The 18,128-nt window shown below is 38.1% G+C and overlaps 1 protein-coding gene across 4 annotated transcripts in view; it reads right to left on the bottom strand.

Moving 5' to 3' along the window:
• The window catches only part of IMMP2L (inner mitochondrial membrane peptidase subunit 2), a 916,780-nt gene that overhangs the window by 14,036 nt on the left and 884,616 nt on the right, over window positions 1-18,128 (bottom strand). For 3 of the 4 annotated variants that reach the window (XM_047763795.1, XM_047763796.1, XM_047763797.1), the window contains one exon: window positions 14,428-15,123. The exons of the other annotated variant lie outside the window; for it this stretch is intronic. In XM_047763795.1, the coding sequence (XP_047619751.1) occupies window positions 14,986-15,123 (138 nt within the window). In that variant the 3' untranslated portion in view covers window positions 14,428-14,985. Of the gene's footprint in view, window positions 1-14,427; window positions 15,124-18,128 lie in introns of those variants that run through there. 4 annotated transcript variants of the gene reach the window in all.

Here is an 18,128-nt window from a genome sequence, read left to right as displayed (position 1 = left end):
AGAATGAGGCAGTGGGCACCTATATGCCCTTCACTTATATTCAACAATTTAAGTATTTTCGTAGCATACTTTAACCTGATATACTTCAGGATATATTTCCTAAAAATAATTGCATCTTCCTATATAGCCACAATACGTCTATCACCATAGTCATTATATTGATGGTTAGTGGAGGTGGGGTGGGTATAGAATTAAGCTCATTTCTCTAGTCTTTAAAGAAATACCTTACTAAAGAAGGGCTTGGTTCTTTACATTTAATTAAGATAAAAAATGTAATTGGAAATTCAGGTTTCTTCACTCAATATTTTGGAATGTTCTTTTATCTGGAAATAAGATTCAAGACTACTTTCTAAGTGATTTTGATACTCATATCTAGTTTTGAAAAGAGTGAGCTGTATTTACCTCTTCATTGTCATTTTTCAGCTTCATTAAGTATGACTGACAAATAAAAATTGTATGTATATAAGGTATATAACATGGTTTGATATACATTGTTAAAGGATTGTGATAAACTAAAAACATGTGGGACTATATCAAACTGAAAAGTTTCTGCATAGCACAGGAAACAACAAAATGAAAAAGCAATCAATGCAATGGGAGAAAATACTTGCAAACCATTATTCTTCTAGTTGTGAATCTCATACGGTTCCATGGCTCAAAGCATCCTGGGCAGAAAGCTTACCCTCTCCAAGGCTCAGGATCATCAATGGAATGTCTATAGAAAGAAGAGATTGAAAGATCCCTAGAGAATGCTACTAGTAGAAGTTGAGAAGGAACCTACAAAGGCTCCTGAGTAGGAATTATTAGTGAAGTAAAGGGACACTAAGGAATAGTTACTCCCCAGTAGATAAGTGAATAAAATATTAAGGGTAGGAGTGGAGAGCAGTATCAAATGTGTTGAAAGGTCAAGTAAAATGAAGACTGGAGATTAACTTTGGCTCTTAGAAGCCTCTGGTGACCTTGACACCAAAAGTTTAGTTGAGTGGTGAGCGCCAAACTTTGCATGGTGGTTTCAAAGAGGATAAGAGAGGAGTACCTAGAGGCAAAGCATATGGGTGACACTTTTGAGGAATTGTATTATTAAAGAAGAGATCAAGGAGAGTGACTGGAGTACAAGGGGCCATGTGTCAAGGGAAAGAATTGTCAGGTGGGATAAATTACAGCATATTTATATGCTGATTGAATGACAGGGGAGGGGGGAAAGGAAACATTGGTAATATAGGCGAGAGGGGTCAGTTACTATAGCACTTTTCTTGAGTAGGTAAAAAGGCTTGGGTCTGATACACAGTGGAAGAGAAGAGAAATTTTACATATACATTTTTCCAAGTAACTTGTATTGAAGTCTGGATTTTTTTTTTCTTTTTTGCCATTTCTTGGGCTACTCCCACAGCATATGGAGGTTCCCAGGCTAGGGGTTGAATCGGAGCTATAGCCACCGGCCTACATCAGAGCCACAGCAACGCGGGATCTGAGCCACATCTGCGACCTACACCACAGCTCAGGGCAACACCAGATCTTTAACCCACTGAGCAAGGCCAGGGATCAAATTGCAACCTCATGGTTCCTAGTCAGATTTGTTAACCATTGAGCCATGACGGGAACTCCTGGATATATTTTTTTAATTCATCTTCCCAGTCATGGATTCAGTTTTCTAAAATGGAAAGGTGCAATTTAATTATTTATCCATCAGAACAGTCAGGAAGCAGAGTGCCTGGATATAGGTACACATAGGCTGTTGGATATGGTTATGGTAGCCTGCTCAAGTCCTTCTCTTATTCCTTGTATATTCTCTTTAAACTGGAAGCAAAGTCACTAGTTCAGGGTGAGTATTGGGAGAAGGTGGAAAACCTGTCCAAATGGAGAAGGCATAAATTAATCTGTGAAGGTAACCAGATGAATGAGATAAATGTAATGGGAGAAGGATAGAGACATGCTGTAGTTTTGAGTCTGGACAGCATTTTTTACTTATTTTTAATTTTTTAACTTTTTAAAATTGACGTATAGTTGATTTTGGAGTTCCCATTGTGGCTCAGCAGTAACAAACTCGACTAGTATCCATAAGGATGCAGGTTTGATCCCTGGCCTTGCTCACTGGGTTAAGAATCTGGCATTCCATGAGCTATGGTATAGGTCACAAACATGGCTCAGATCTGGCATTGCTGTGGCTGTGGCATCTGCTGGTGGCTACAGCTCCTATTTGACCCCAAGCCCGGGAACTTCCTGGTGCCATGGGTATGGGCCTAAAAAGACTCAATAAATTAAATAAATAAAGTTTAGTTGATTTGCCATGTTTCTTCAATTTCTGTTGCAATGCAAAGTGACCCAATCACATGCAGTTCCCTGTGCTAAACAGTAGGGTCCCATTGCATTTTTATCTGCAACATCACCACAAGAGAGTAAAGCTCTGTATTTAAAAAAAAAATGCAGAAACTGCACAATATGAGAAAATTGGTGAGAAGTATTTTGTTATTGCAGAAAGGAAAAATGGGGCTATGATGATTCGGGGGTGGGGGGGCGGTGGGGAGTGGTATGTGTATACTTAGAGCTCCCATTCTCCTTGGAGAAGTAGAGTTTCACCTAAAATAGAAGATAAACATTTTGTGAGGAGACCGAAAAGAGTAGAACTAGAGACCTGTGTTGGAGAATGTCAGTGGGACCTCACTATTATCCGTCCTTGGATGCTGTGTTTGGAGCTGAACTCTCTTGTTAGGGACCTGAGGTTCTTTGCGGATATTTCTAGCCCTCTAAATGGATGGATTTGACCTCTTTGCATCTGGGGATTGGATATCACCCTTTTAGGAGGATTGATTAAAGACTTGGTAATCTTGTGATTTAAAGCACATAAATTAATGAAAAATCTTCTGTAACTTCTACTTAAATGTCAAGAAGATCAAACTAATTAAAAGCCCAAATTGAGTCTATGTTATGTAAACCATTTAACAAAGGCTTTGTTGCTCCTGAATTTGATGTATTTTCCCAGGTGAATTTGATACCCTTTGTATTTTGCCCTGTCAAATGAGTTTCCATTCTATAATCTTTCTACTTGTCTGTATATTAGAATGATTCATAATGGTATCTTGCATATTTGAAGATCAAAAGTTTAAGTGATCAGCTGATTTTGAGATTGAAATGCATGTGAAGTTTGTTATCATAATTTGCAAATAGAGGAGTTCCCATCATGGTGCAGTGAGTTAAGAATCTGACTGCAGTGGCTTGGTTCAATCCCAGGTCCCCAGCCCAGCACAGTGGGCCAACTCCACCAACACAGCTGGAGTTGCCACAGCTATGGCCAAGGTCGCAGCTGTGGCTTGGATTCAATTCTTGGCCTGAGAACTTTGATATGCCATGAGTGTGGCTATAAAATTAAAAATATATTTATTAAATTATAGATAGGGACCTTAGCTTTTGAAGAAAAGAAAAGCTAACCCAAAGATAGTCATTTAGGCTATGCTAGAAATCCTTCTTTATAGGAATCTCTGTTAATTAATTTCTATATTAATTAAGGGAAACTTCGTTGTTCTAACAGACTCCAACATTTCAATGGCTTTATACAGTAGATCTGCATTTCTTGTTTACTTCATAGTCCTGGGAAGATGTTTTAGTTGGATTGACTTTTTGTCAGGTGGTCACTCAGGGACCCTTGCATTTTCCATTGTGTATTTCTGTTACTCATGAGGCCTTAGGATCTTAAGCATCCCACTGGAAGACATGGGAAGAGTCTGGAGGAGATGTCTATGTGCCAGACATATTAATCACTTTTACTCATAGTCTGACTTGGCAAAAATTCAGAAGGATGCTCATAAGTAACAGCAGGAGGATCTGGAAAACATCACTTAGAGGTATTTCTGGGGAAAAGGGGAAAATGATTTTGGTGAACGGCTTGAAGCCTCAACCATACTAATGCAGGAAACAGTGAATCTGGCAAAATAAGGATATTACTGAGAATTTAGTTTATTGTAAGATGGTTGTAAGAGAGATACCCAAGATTTCTGACTTTAAAAAAATCAACTTTTGGAGTTCCCGTCGTGGCGCAGTGGTTAACGAATCCGACTAGGAACTATGAGGTTGCAGGTTCGGTCCCTGCCTTGCTCAGTGAGTTAACGATCTGGCGTTGCCATGAGCTGTGGTGTAGGTTGCAGACGTGGCTCGGATCCTGCGTTGCTGTGGCTCTGGCGTAGGCTGGCGGCTACAGCTCCGATTCGACACCTAGCTTGGGAACCTCCATATGCCGTGGGTGCGGCCCAAGAAATGGCAAAAAGACAAAAAAAAAAATCAACTTTTAAGAGATTTTATTCTCGTGTTTAAGGAGGAAAACCATAGTGTGGGAAGGCAACTCCTGGTGATAAATTATAGCTTGGATCACTTACACTTTCTGGATTTAGCAGGAGAGGAGAGAATTTAAAACATAACAAGAAATCAAAACCTAAATTGGAGAAATAGCTTTCTCCAAATTATTTTTTTTGAGGTATATTTATTACATATAGCATTCTATTGGTTTCAGGTAGGCAACATCATGATTCAGTCTTTCCACATATTATGAAATTATCACAATAAGTCTAGTTAACATCCATCTCTAAACACAGTTACAATTTTTTTTCTTGTGATAAAAACTTTTAAGATCTATTCTCTGAAGTAACTTTAAAAATAATATGTAATGCAGTATTGGTGCACTGTCACCATGCTGTACATTGCATCCCCATGAATTATTTTAACTGAAAGTTTGTATCTTTCACTTCCTTTACTCGTTTTACCCCCAATTCCTGACTTCTGGCAACTGTCAACCTATTCTCTGTATCCACAAGCTTGTTTTTTTTTTTCTTTTGGTTCCCACATATAAGTGAAATCATACAATATTTGCCTTTCTCTATCTGAATTATTTCACTCAGCCTAATGCCTTCAAGGTCTATATTGTCATAAATGGCAAGATTTCCCTTTTTAAAAATGGTTGAATAATATTTCATTGGAGATAGATATAGGCCACACTTTCTTTATCTGTGCATCTAACAATGGATACTTAAGTTGAATCCATGTCTTGGCTATTGTAGTAGTGCTGAGAAATATGAGGGTGCATATATCTTTTTGAGTTAGTGTTTTTGTTTTCTTCAGATTAAATACTCAGGTGTGGACTTGCTGGATTATATGGTGGTTCTAACTTTTTGAGGAATGTCTGTATTGTTTTCCGTGATGGTTGCACTAATTTATATTTGCACCAACAGTGCACAAGAGTTTCCTTTTCTCCACATCCTCACCAGTATTTCTTTTTGGTAGACATTCTAACTGGTATAAGACAATGATCTAATTACAGGTTTGATTTGTATTTCCATGATGATTGTGATGTTGAGTCCCTTTTCATGTACCTGTTGTCCATCTATACGTCTTCCATGGAAAAATATCTAGTCAGAGCCTTTTCCATTCCTTTTTTTCTGTTGGGGTGTATAAGGTGTTTTTTTTTTGTTTTTGTTTTTGTTTTTTTTTGTCTTTTGTCCTTTTAGGGCCACACCCGAGGTGCATGGAGGTTCCCAGGCTAGGGGTCGAATTGGAGCTGCAGCTGCCAGCCTATACCACAGCCATAGCAACACGAGATCTGAGCAAAATATGCAACCTACACCACAGCTCATGGTGATGCCAGATCCTTAACCCACTGAGCGAGGCCAGGGATCGAACTTGCAACCTCATGGTTCCTAGTCAGATTCGTTTCTGCTGAACCACGACAGGTACTCCTGAGGGTTTTTTTATGTATTCTGGATATTAAGGCCTTATCAGATACATGATTTACAAACATTTTCTCCCATTTGGTAGGTTTGTTTTTCATTTTGTTGACAGTAATCTTTTGCTATGCAGAAGCTTTTAGTTGGATGTAGTCCTACTTATTTATTTTTGCTTTTGTTGTCTTTGCTTTTGCTGTCAAACCCAAACAATAATCACCAAGACCAATGTCAAGGAGCTTACCACCTATGTTTTCTTCTAGGAATTGAATGGTTTCAGGTATTATATTCAAGCCTTTAATCCATTTTGAGGTAATTTTTATGGATAGTGTAAAACAGAAGTTCAGTTTCATTCTTTGGCATGTGGCTGTCCAGTTTTCCCAGCACCATTTATTGAAAATATTGTCCTTTCCCTATTTATTCTTGGCTCCTTTGTCATAAATTAATTGACCATATATGTATGGGTTTATTTCTAGGCTCTCTATTCTGTTCCATTGATCTATGTGTCTGTTTTTGTGCCAGTACTATACTGCTTTGATTACTAATGTTGTAAGGTAGTTTGAAATCAGGGAGGACGATGGCTCCAAGTTTGTATTTTATCAATATTGGTTTTGGATATTCAGGGTCTTTTGTAGTTCCACATAAATTTTAGAATTACTTGATCTATTTCTGTGAAAAATTCCATTAAAATTTTGGTGGGAGATATGTTCTAAGCTCATTTTTTTTTAACATGTAGCTGTCTAGTTTTCCCAGAACCACTTGTTCAAGAGATTGCCTTTTCTCCATTGTATATTCTTGCCTCCTCTGTTGTATATTAATTGATCATAAGTGCATGAGTTTATATCTGGGTTTTCTATTCTGTTCCATTGATCTATGTCTATTTTTTTGTGCTAGTACCATAGTGTTTTGATGCTTGTAGCATCAAACATTGGGATATAATGTCACTTTAGGAATTGTAATAGTGCCAGCTTTGTTCTTTCTTCTCAAGGCTGCTTTGGTAATTCAGGATCTTTTGTGGTTCAATATGAATTATGGAAGTATTTGTTTCAGTTCTGTGAAAAATGCCATGAGGGATTTCATTAAATCTATAAATTTCTTTGGGTCATACAATAGTAGAATTTCCAGTTCATGAGCTTCAGCTAGCTTTCCATTTACTTGTGTCTTTATCAGTTTCTCCCATGGTGTTTAATAATTTTAGTGTGTCTTTACATTTCAAGTGAGTGTTGTAGTAAGCCTATATAGGTCAGTTATTTTTAAAAAATCCAGGGGAGATGGGATTAAGATGGCAGAATAGAAGATCTGGAGCTCACTTTATCTCATAAAAACAACAGAATTACAACCAAATGCAGAACAACCTTCAACCAAATGGACTGGAAACTTTCATAAAGATATCCTAATCCAGAAGACAAAGAGGAGGCCACATCAAGATGGTAGGAGGGGCAATTGCATGATATTAGCAACCCCATACCCCCTGGGCAGCAAGCCCACAGATTAGAAAGTAACTGTATCACAGAGACTTACCTAGAGGAGTGAGAGTTCTGAGCCCCATGTCAGGTGCCCATGCCTGGGGATCTAGCATTGGAAGAAAGAGTCCCTGGAACATCTGGCACTGAAGGCCAGTGGGGCCTCTGTGCAGGAACCCCACAGGACTGGTGGAAACAGAGACCCCCATTCTTGAAAGGCGCACACAGGCTTTCATATGCACTGGGTCTCAGGGCAAAGTGGAGGCTCCATAGGAATCTGGTTCAGACCTGACTGCACTTCTTGAAGGATCTCCTGGAAAAACAGGGGGTAACTGTGGCTTGTTGTGGCAGAAGGACTTTGGAGGGAGAGGTCTCAGGAATACTCAGCAGCATGTATTCCTCTACAGGGGGCCATTTTGGGAAAATCTTGCCCCACCCATCAGTGCCAAGAAGCCCCAGGCCAAACAATAATCCAGGTGGGATCTCAGCCCCATCCATCAGTAAAAGGCTGCCTAAAGACCTCCCCAGGCACACAGCCACCTCTAATCTCACCCAGAGACAAATCCCCACCCACCAGTGGGCAGGCACCAGCCCCTCCCTTCAGGAAGTCTACAGCAAGCCCCCCTACCAACTTCAGCCACAAGGGGGGCAGACATCAGAAGTAAGAGAGGCTACAACTCTATTGTCTGCAAAAAGGAGGCCACACCAAAAACCTACAAAAAATGAAAAGGCAGAGAACTATAAGTCAGATAAAAGAACAAGAAAAAAACCCCCAGAAAAACAGCTAAGTGATCTGGAGGTTATGAGCCTCCAGGAAAAAGACTTTAGACTGATGATTCCGAAGATGATGCAAGACACTGGAAATAAACTGGGGGGAAGGATTGATAATTTACAAGATTAAAACTTAAGCAAGCAGAGATGCAAAATACAGTAACTGAAATAAAAAGAAATCATTGGAAGTAACTAACAGCAGAATAGAGGAGGCAGAAGAATGACTAAGCGAGGTGGAGGACAGACTAGTGGAAATCACTGATGTGGAATAGAAAAGAGAAAGAAGAGTGAAAAGAAATTAAGATAGTCTCAGAGAACTCTGGGACAACGTTAAATGCACCAACAGCCATATTATAGGGGTGCCAGAAGGAGTACAGAGAGAGAAAGGGACAGAAAATATATTCCAAGAGATAATAGATGAAAAGTTCCCTAGCATGGGAAAGGAACCACTCACTCAAATCCAAGAAGCACCAATGAGTACCATGTAAAATAAATGCAAGGAGAAACACCCCCAGACACATACTAATCAAACTGACCAAAATTAAAGACAAAGAGAAAATATTGAAAGCAGCTAGGGAAGAGAAACAAATAAGATAAAAGGGAACTCCAAATAAAGTTATTGGCAGATTTTTCAGCAGAAACTCTACAGGCCAGAAGGGAGTGGCATGACATACTTAACGTGATGAAAGGAAAAAAACCTCCAACTAAGATTACTTTACCCAGAAAGGCTCTCATTCAGATTTGAAGGAGAAATCAAAACCTTCACAGATAAGCAAAAGCTAAGAGAATTCAGCAACACTAAACCAGCTTTACAACAAATACTAAAGGAACTTCTCTAGGCAAAAAAGAAAAGGCCACAACTAGAAACAAAAATACCAGAAATGACAAGGCTCACCAGTAAAGGCATATATACAGTAAAGTTAGGAAAACATCCATGCACATATATGCTACCAAAATCAGAAATTGTCAGAAGAGGAGGGTATAAATGCAGGACACTGGAGATGCACTTGCAATTAAGAGACCAAGAACTTAAAACAATCTCATATGTATGTATGTATGTGTGTGTATACATACATATATATATATATATATATATATATATATATATACACACACACACACACTCTCCTATATCAAGACTTCAGGGTATCTGCAAACTAAAAATCTACAGTTGATACACATACAAATAAGAAAAGGCAACTGAAATACAACACTAAAGATAGTCATCAAACCACAAGAGAAGAGAACAAAAGAAGGGAAGAAAAAAGAGCAACAAAACAAAAATAAATCTAAAACAGTTTATAAAACGGCAATAAGAACATACATACATATCAATAATTACCTCAAATGTAAATGGACTAAATACCCCAACCAAAAGACATTGACTGGCTGATGGATACAAAAACAAGTTCCACATATATATGGATCCATATATATTCTTGTCTTCAAAAGACCCACTTCATTCTAGGGCACATACAAAGTGAAGGTGGAAGGATAGAAGAAAATATTCTATGCAAATGGGAATCAAAAGAAAGCTGAAGTAGCAATACACATGTCAGACAAAATAGACCATAAAATATTATGAGACAAAGAAGGTCATTACATAATGATCAAAGGATCAAACCAAGAAGAAGATACAACAATTGTAAATATATATGCACCCAACATGTACTTCAATGTTCATTACAGCACTATATACAATAGCCAAGACATGAAAACAATATAAATGCCCATAGACAGAGGAGTGGATAAAGAAGATGTGGTACATATACACAATGGAATATTACTCAGCTATTAAAAGGAAAGAAATAATGGCATTTTCAGCAACATGGATGGACCTAGAGGAGTTCCTGTCATGGCTCAGTGGTTAATGAATCTGATTGGGGACCATGAGGTCACAGGTGGTTCGGTCCCTGGCCTTGCTCAGTGAGTTAAGGATCTGGTGTTGCTGTGAGCTGTGGTGTAGATGGCAGACGTGGCTCAGATCCCATGTTGTTATTGCTATGGCTCTGGTGTAGGCTGGTGGCTACAGCTCCGATTAGACCCCTAGCCTGGGAACTTCCATATGTCACAGGTGAGGTCCTAGAAAAGGCAAAAAGACAAACAAACAAACCAAAAAACCCAAAACATGGATGGACCTAGAAATTATCATACTAAATGAAGTCAGTCAGACAATGAGACACCAACATCAAACCAACATCAAATGCTATCACTTACATGTGGAATCTAAAAAAAGGACACAATGAACTTGTTTGCAGAATAGATACTGACCCACAGACTTTGAAAAACTTACAGTTTCCAAATGAGACAGGTTGGGTGGTGGTGAGATGCACTGCAAGTTTGGGATGGAAATGATGTAAAATTGGGTTGTGATAATCATTGTACAAGTATAAATGTAATAAAATTCATTGAGTAATGAAAATAATAATAATAAATAATCCACTCCACCATTCTATGTCTTTTGATCAGAACATTTAGTCCATTATGTTTAAAATAAGTATCAATAGGTTTGTATTTATTGCCATTTTATTCATTGTTTTCTAGATGTTTCATAGTCCTTGATCCTGTCTTATTCTCTTGCTCTTTTTGTGATACTGTAGTGGTATGCTTAGTTTCTTTTCTATTTTTCTTCTATGTGTCTAGGTTTTTGCTTTGTGGTTACAGTGAAGCTTACATCTAACAACTTTTAAGAATTAAGTTAACTTGATAATTTAAGTTTGAATGCAAGCTACAGCTTTATATTTTTACTCTTCCCCCCATGTTTTATGGTTTTGATATCATATTTTACATCTTTCTATCTTTAATTATTGTAGTTTATTTTTATTATAGTTGCCTTTTACCTTCATGCTAGCTTTAAGTGATTCAACCACCACTTTTGTATCAGATTATTCTGAATTTCACTCTACATTTAACTTCACCCATAAGATTTATACTTTCATGTTTTCTTGTTACTAATTAGCACCATTTCATTTCAGTTCAAAGAGTCTCTATTATTTTTTGTAAGGATAACTTAGTGAAGATGAACTCCTTTACCTTTTTATTCTCTGGAAAACCCTTTACCTCTCCTTCAACCACGTCACCAGGTGAAGTATTCTTGGTTGAGATCCGTTTTTTTTTTCCCAGCATTTTGAGTATATTTTATCACTCTGTTCTAGCCTACAAAGTTTCTGCTAAACAATCTGCTGATGATCTTATAGGTGTTCCATTGCATATAAGTTATTTGTCACTTGCTGTTTTAAAGATTCTCCCCTTACTTTTAACTGTTGACATTTTAATTATAATGTACCTTGTTGTGGGTCTTTTGGGGTTCATCTTTGGAAATTTCTGGATGTTCTGGATCAAGACGTCTGTTTCCTTCCCCATTTTAGCAAAGTTTTCAGCCATTATTCAAATGTGTTTCTGCCTATTTCTTCTCCTTCTGGGACTCCTATAATGCAAACATTGATCCACTTGATGTTGTTCCATAAGCCCCTAAAACTATCTCTTTTTTTTTATTTTAATTTCTTTTGGCCTATCTGATTGAATTCCACTGCTCTGACTTCAACTCCATTGATCCTTTCTTCTGCCTCATGTAGTCTGTTCTTGAATTCCCCTAGGGTATTTTTCAGTTCAGTTGTCTTCTTCAGCTCTGTGACTTGTCTCTGGTACTTTTTTATATTGTTTCTTTGTTGAAGCTGTCACTGTGTTCACTTTCTTCTCTCAAATTTGGTGAGTTTCTTTATGGTGAATATTTTGAAGTTGTTATCAGGTAAATCACTTATCTCTTTCACTAATGACTTTTTCTGAGGTTTTAATTTGTTCTTTTATTTGGAATATATTCTTGTTTCTTCATTTTCCTTAACTCTATGCATTGGTTTCTATGCACTAAGTAAAACGAACATATCTCCTAGTCTTGAAGGAATGGCCTCATGAAGGAGATGAACCTGATTGTTCTACTCTGCCTCAGCTCTTGGTTGTCTCTCAATCCTTTTTGATTGTCCATGTAGCCTGTTTTATTTTTAGTAGCACCTCATAGTTGAAGGTGTACCAAGATCTTTCAGTGGATGGAAGGATCTCAGCACCCAGATTCATGACTTGGGAAGCATATGCTCTGGCACAGCTTTCAAAGTATAAATACATATAGTCCTATGAGATTACAAGGATAAATTCCAGTGTCCACCAGAGCCAGGCAACCTAGAAGAGTCTCCTGGGTTGTGGCAGTCATAAAAATCAGGGTGCCAGACAAGTATCCAAGTTTTTTTTTGGGAGATGCTGGCATCTTGACATGAGGCAGAGGGAGAACACAAAGATAGCATCCACCCACCTCCATCCCTTATATCCTCAGCTCAGTATGACCTTAGATGTATGCTAAACCAGATCCCTACCTCTCCAGCCAAATCTCCAGGTCAAGAAGACTTTCTCTTCCATAGGAAAACTGGGAGTATTTTTCAGTCTCTGTGTGTGCAATGTCCTAGAGGTGGTAGCTAGCTAAGAATTGATTCTCCAATTGTTACAGTCCTGTGGGACACTTGAGTACCAGCCCTGCTCGCTACCAGATCCAGGTGATCAAAAGGTGTACCATGGGTGGCAGCCACAAAAACCAAGGTACCAGACAGGTGTAAGGTTCTTCTCTAGGAGATAATGGTGTTCTGGAATGAGACAGAGGAAGAGAGCAAAGATAGTGCCTATACTCTGAGGTGCCTAGAAGGGATTACAGTCAAGCCTTAGAAACTGACTTAGGTCATAGTTATGAATGTAAGGTAATAGGCCTCTTTCACAGAAAAGCTGGGCTCCTGGGTCTATTGCCTCTTGCCATTCCCTGACAGTAGGAGACAGTTAACTATTTCTTCATTGGTTAATATTGAGGGTGGGAGTTCCTATCATGGCTCAATAGAAAGAACCTAATATCCATGATAATGTGGGTTTGATCCTTGGCCTTGCTCAATGGGTTAAAGGATCCAGCACTGCTGTGACGTGTGATGTAGGTCACAGGTGTGGCTCAGATCTGGTGTGGAGTGGCTGTGGCATAGGCTGGCAGCTACAGCTCCAATCTAACCTCAGCCCTGGAACTTCCATGTGCTGCAAGTGTAGCCCTAAAAAAAAAAAATTACTGAGGGGGATTGATACATGCATGAAAGTATATACCAGGGAAAACAGTTGTAAACTCTGCCTTGAGTTGCATTTTTGAGGAGGTTAACTTATGAGCAGAGTTGTTCCACAAGCATCAAGTGTTAATTCTGCTGCTGATATGCTAGATGGATAGAGAATATGAAATTAATTAGGAGCATTAGTTTCCTGTCTGAAGATTTACAAACTTGAATTAATAGTCTGATTAGGGGAGTTCCTGCTGTGGCAGTGTGTTAAGAATCTAACTGCAGTATCTCAGGTTGCTACAGAGGTGCAAGTTTAATCCCTGACCTGACACAGTGGGTTAAAGATCCCATGTTGCCGGACTTATGGTGTAGGTCAAAGCTGGGGCTTATTTTTGATCTCTGGTCTGGGAATTTTTATATGCCCCAGGTGCAGCCATAAAAAACAAACAAACCAAAAAAACAATTTGAGTAGGAAGACATACATAGTCAATAAAGTAGCAAGGCTGATAACCAGTTTTCTGAACTGTTAAAATACCAAATTCTTCCATACCAGGGTAAATAGCAGCTAATCCATGTACCCCGTTTTTGTTCTCTACTCTGTCCCCCCTCTATCAGCACCAACCACTTCTTCCACAATCCCCAGACTTTCCTATGCTCTAGAAACTAAAGAGTTAATACTCTTAAGCACCCAAAAAGTACTCATTGATGTTTGTTGAACTAGCTTTTATGATGCTAAAGAATTATTAGTAATACATGCTCTTAGCATGCATATGTTTTTTGCTGGTCGCACTTTCTGTTCCTGCCAGCTAATAATGAATTTGCATCTATATTAGCAGGATGGCTAGTCTTTGTTTGGGATCTTATCTGCCTATGAAATAGAAGGAAACAAGACCAGGCATATAGAGGAGACCAGGTATATAGAATGCTTATGGAAACTACATCTAGAGAGGTAGTTTCTATCAGCACAAACCTCTAAGCAATGGGAGGTAAAAAAAGAAAAGCTTCACAAATATGGGGAATTTACTTCCTTAGGTATACATTTACAAAATCTATCATTGCCAATATTACCCTTTTTTTCAATTGGTGGTTTCAGTATTACAGACATGAGCACTGAAAAATCATTCAGGGGAAAATCTAACTTGGTTCATCTGGAGTGATTTTTTTTTTTCTTTCCATTTCACTCGGAACACTTTACTAAATAGTGATCAACTATTAATAAGTGAGTTTACTCATCAATGCAAGATATTAATAAGAAGTTTTGGATTAAAAGGGGGCCAATAAGAAAGATTTGATTGTATGGAAGTATTGATAGAATTGGTTCTCCATCACTTTAATTTCTTACTTCCAAAAGAGAGAATATATTCCTCATTAGTGGATTATTATTCCAGGTTCAATGATAAACACCGAAAATAGTACTTGAGCAAATCAGTGTTTTATTTTTACATCACAGTTTACTGTTCTTCCTAACTGGCAGTCACTGCATTGTAAATACTATCAATTACAGTATAATTCCCATCACTATGTGCATAATATGTTTCTTTAAGTTCCATCTTAAGAGTAATTGACTGATGTCATTTACTTTCATCAAATATTAGTTTTCATTTCTATCCAGCAGCCAGCAGCAAAATTGAAACTTATCAATCAACAGAATATGTATGCATAAAACAAAACCCAAAATTTATCCTCTTTAAAAACATATAGGAATAAAATATTCATATTCCCAAATGTCTGCATTTTTTGGCATTAAACAAAATGGTATTACAATTTAACACAAAATCTGGTGCCATTTAATACTATTTAATCTTTTCAAACTCTTTCTCTAGTAATACAGGTCATCCTAATGGGATAGAAATGTATCTTGCACAGCATCATATTGTGGGAAGCTTTGCCTTTTGGAGTGTGTCTCTTATCTATCCCTCTTCCTGTGATTGTTGGTGGTGGTGATGGTGGCGGAGGTGGCCTCTCCACAGCAGCTCAGGGAGATCCATGCAGGCACTCCTCTTCAGTCTGAACGGGCAAGCGCTCCGGAGGAAGAACAGATTCCAATTTCTGCCAGCGCTCTGGAGGCCACAGGATATGTGTAGCATGGGCATGCAAGAGCCCCAAGGAAACCTGAACCCATGAGAGACACAAAAGAAAGCAAGAAAGACATTCTTTCATATTAATTAATATAAAATCATTAATATCTTGAAAACAATTTGATCCAGGTTTGACATTCCATAGAAAGATAATGGTGATGATTAAGATGGTAAACACTTACTGGCGTTCTTCCTGGTGCTTTCTACATATAAATGCCTTTAACACAACCATTTCTGGTAGGTACTAATATTATCCCCTCTTTTTGCATAGAAGAAAACTGCATTCAGGGAGGTTTAAGAAATTGCCAGAACATATGTAGCAATCAAGTAGTAGAGACTGGCTTCAGGGCTGCGTAGTCTAACTTCAGGGTCTGCAGCCTTCACCACTATCCTCAGTAGCCTTCTTGCCTGCACGTAGGAAGCATAAACCTAGTTTACATTCTCAGATCTTCCTCCAGTGTTCCCAGTATCTCAGATGTTTTTTGGTGGAAAAGTCAGAGATATCTTTTAAAAATCTAAACTTGGTTAAAAAAAAAAAAAAGGCATTGTCCCACTTACTAGAGGAGCAGTAGGAGTGAGGTGGTAGACTGGGTAGGGTGCTTCTACTGAAAGTACACTGAGCAGTGTGGATCCTGTGATTACAGATTAAAAACCAAGGGAAAGTCAAAAAGGTGGGGATGGGAATCAAGGGAAAATAATTCAGTAAAGGCAGTCCCCAAATGATGATGTTTTGAGTTATGTTTTCTTGACTATGATGGTGTGAAAGCAAGACATGATCAGAAGAAATCATACTTCCAGTATTGACCTTTTCCCGGGATAGTGACATCTGATTTGATCCTGATACTTTCTCGTGATGCTGGCAGTGCCTTTGAGCCACACAGTCCCAAGGGCAAACAACCAATACAACCCTTTTATTTTTCACTTTCAGTCCAGTATTCAGTATGTTGCATGGACGATGTTTAAGTCCTTTATTGTAAAATAGGCTTTGGATTAGATAACGTCACACAACCACAAACTAATGTTAAGTCCTGAGCACGTTTAAGGTAGGTTAGGGAAGCCATGCTGTTTGGTGGGTTAGGTTTATTAAATGCATTTTTTACTTAAGATGTCTTCAACCAACAATGGGTTTATCAAGACGTAACCCCATCATAAGTGGAGGAAAATCTAGATGAAGATCATTGCAGATGGTCAAAGATGTAACAGAATGGAAGAGGAGGCAAGGGAAGGGAACTGTTCCTGGAGGATGTAAGACCGAGTCCTCCTGTGAGGGAGGGAGCCCTTAAAGACATGGTAGATAGAGTTCCCTAGGGACATCACCTACACTGTTCAAAGGACTGAAAGACCGTGCCAGACTTGAGTAAAATGCAAATCAAGGTCCTTTCCTCAAAGATGACCTTTCATAGGTCTGAGAGAGGACCTGGAAATCTGTGTCTTTTGTTGGTGCTGCTATTAGGCAATATTTTAATGGTAGGTAGAAGCATATAAAACACACTCATATTTAGTGCATATTTACTGAGTAAATATGCATGTAAACCAAATACTGTGTGACTTTTATTTTCAAATGTTTTTCCTATAAATTGGAGCTTCATAGAGATTAACATACAAGATGGTTTTCCTTAATGTTCTTCTGTTTATAGGTGTTTGAAAGTTCACATTGCCCGGAGACTCAGATTGGACGTCAAGGGAGATGCTTCCAAATACACAACTAGCAGCACATTTAAGAAAGAAGGAACAAAAACATTCATAACAGCTTCAAATACAAACAAAATAAACCTAGAGGGTATCAAGAAGCCCATGGGCCCAATAAAGGAATTTTTCTTCTACTTGTTAGTTTAAAAATCAAACCTATAGAAAACTTGAAAATGTATACAAAACAGCGCCATTCACCAAAATTCACCACTTTACACTTTGCTGCATTCATTTCTATTACATGTATTTGTACATATACTTTTTTCTGCATCATTTGAAAGTTGTCGCCATGCTGAATTTATCCCCAAATACTTCAACGTGGGTCTCCCAAGACTCTTTCCTACGTGAACACAATACATTCTACACTAGATATTTAATATTGACACAATATTACTTATAAACAGCCCATAGACAAAATGCCCCCATGGTCAAAATAGTGTCTTTTAGAGCTATTTTACTTTTAAGATTCTTTTTTTTTTTTTTCATTTAGACATTTATTCATTTTTAATCATTGTCAAGTTAGTGGGTAAAAAGCAGGTTCTATTAGTTATTATGACTATAACAGATAACTTTTTAACCATTTTTTTTTCTCTCTGGAGCACACGTGTTCTCTTGTTATTTTATTGTCATTCCCACCTTTTTTTAATTTTTAAAAAATTATTATAGTTAACTTAGAATGTTCTGTCAATTTCTGCTGCACAGCAAAGTGACAGTTATACATATATGTTCTTTTTCTCGTATTCTATCATGTTTTGTCTCAAGTGATTGGATATAGTTTCCTGTGCCACACAGCAGGACCTCATTGCTTGTCCATTCTAAATGTAATAGTTTGCATCTCCTAGCCTCAAACGCCCAGTCCATCCCTCTCCCTCCCCCTCTCCTTTGGCAACCACAAGTCTGTTCTCTTTGTCCGTGAGTCTGTTTCTGTTCTGCCATTGAGGATTTGAGGTCACAAATTGCATTGTAATTTTCACTATTTGGCTTCAGTTTACATTTGGTTTAATCTCTTACATCAGTAATTGCCTGACTTTCCCTTGCTGACTAGATTCATGTTAAGTCGTTTTGACAAGAATACCACATAGTTGATACTGTACCCCTGGATGTGCTAGAATGGGAAGAATACAAGATGTCAGTTCATCCCTTTGTTGTTGTGTGAAGTTTTAGCACTTGATTAAGGTGATGATGACGAGGTTTCTCTATTATAAACCAATCATTTTCCTTTTGTAATTAATAATTGTTGGGATGATATTTTGAAACATGTAAATATCCTGTATGTCCACAACATATTACCTCGGTGTTCTCTGAAGGAGGAGGGTTCCTAAACCATCTGAAATAATCTTAACACCCATC

The sequence above is a fragment of the Phacochoerus africanus genome, chromosome 16 (assembly GCF_016906955.1).
Source record: "Phacochoerus africanus isolate WHEZ1 chromosome 16, ROS_Pafr_v1, whole genome shotgun sequence".
NCBI lineage: Eukaryota > Metazoa > Chordata > Mammalia > Artiodactyla > Suidae > Phacochoerus > Phacochoerus africanus.
Note: the sequence above shows the minus strand (reverse complement) of the source record. Positions and strands in the feature narration are given on the sequence as shown.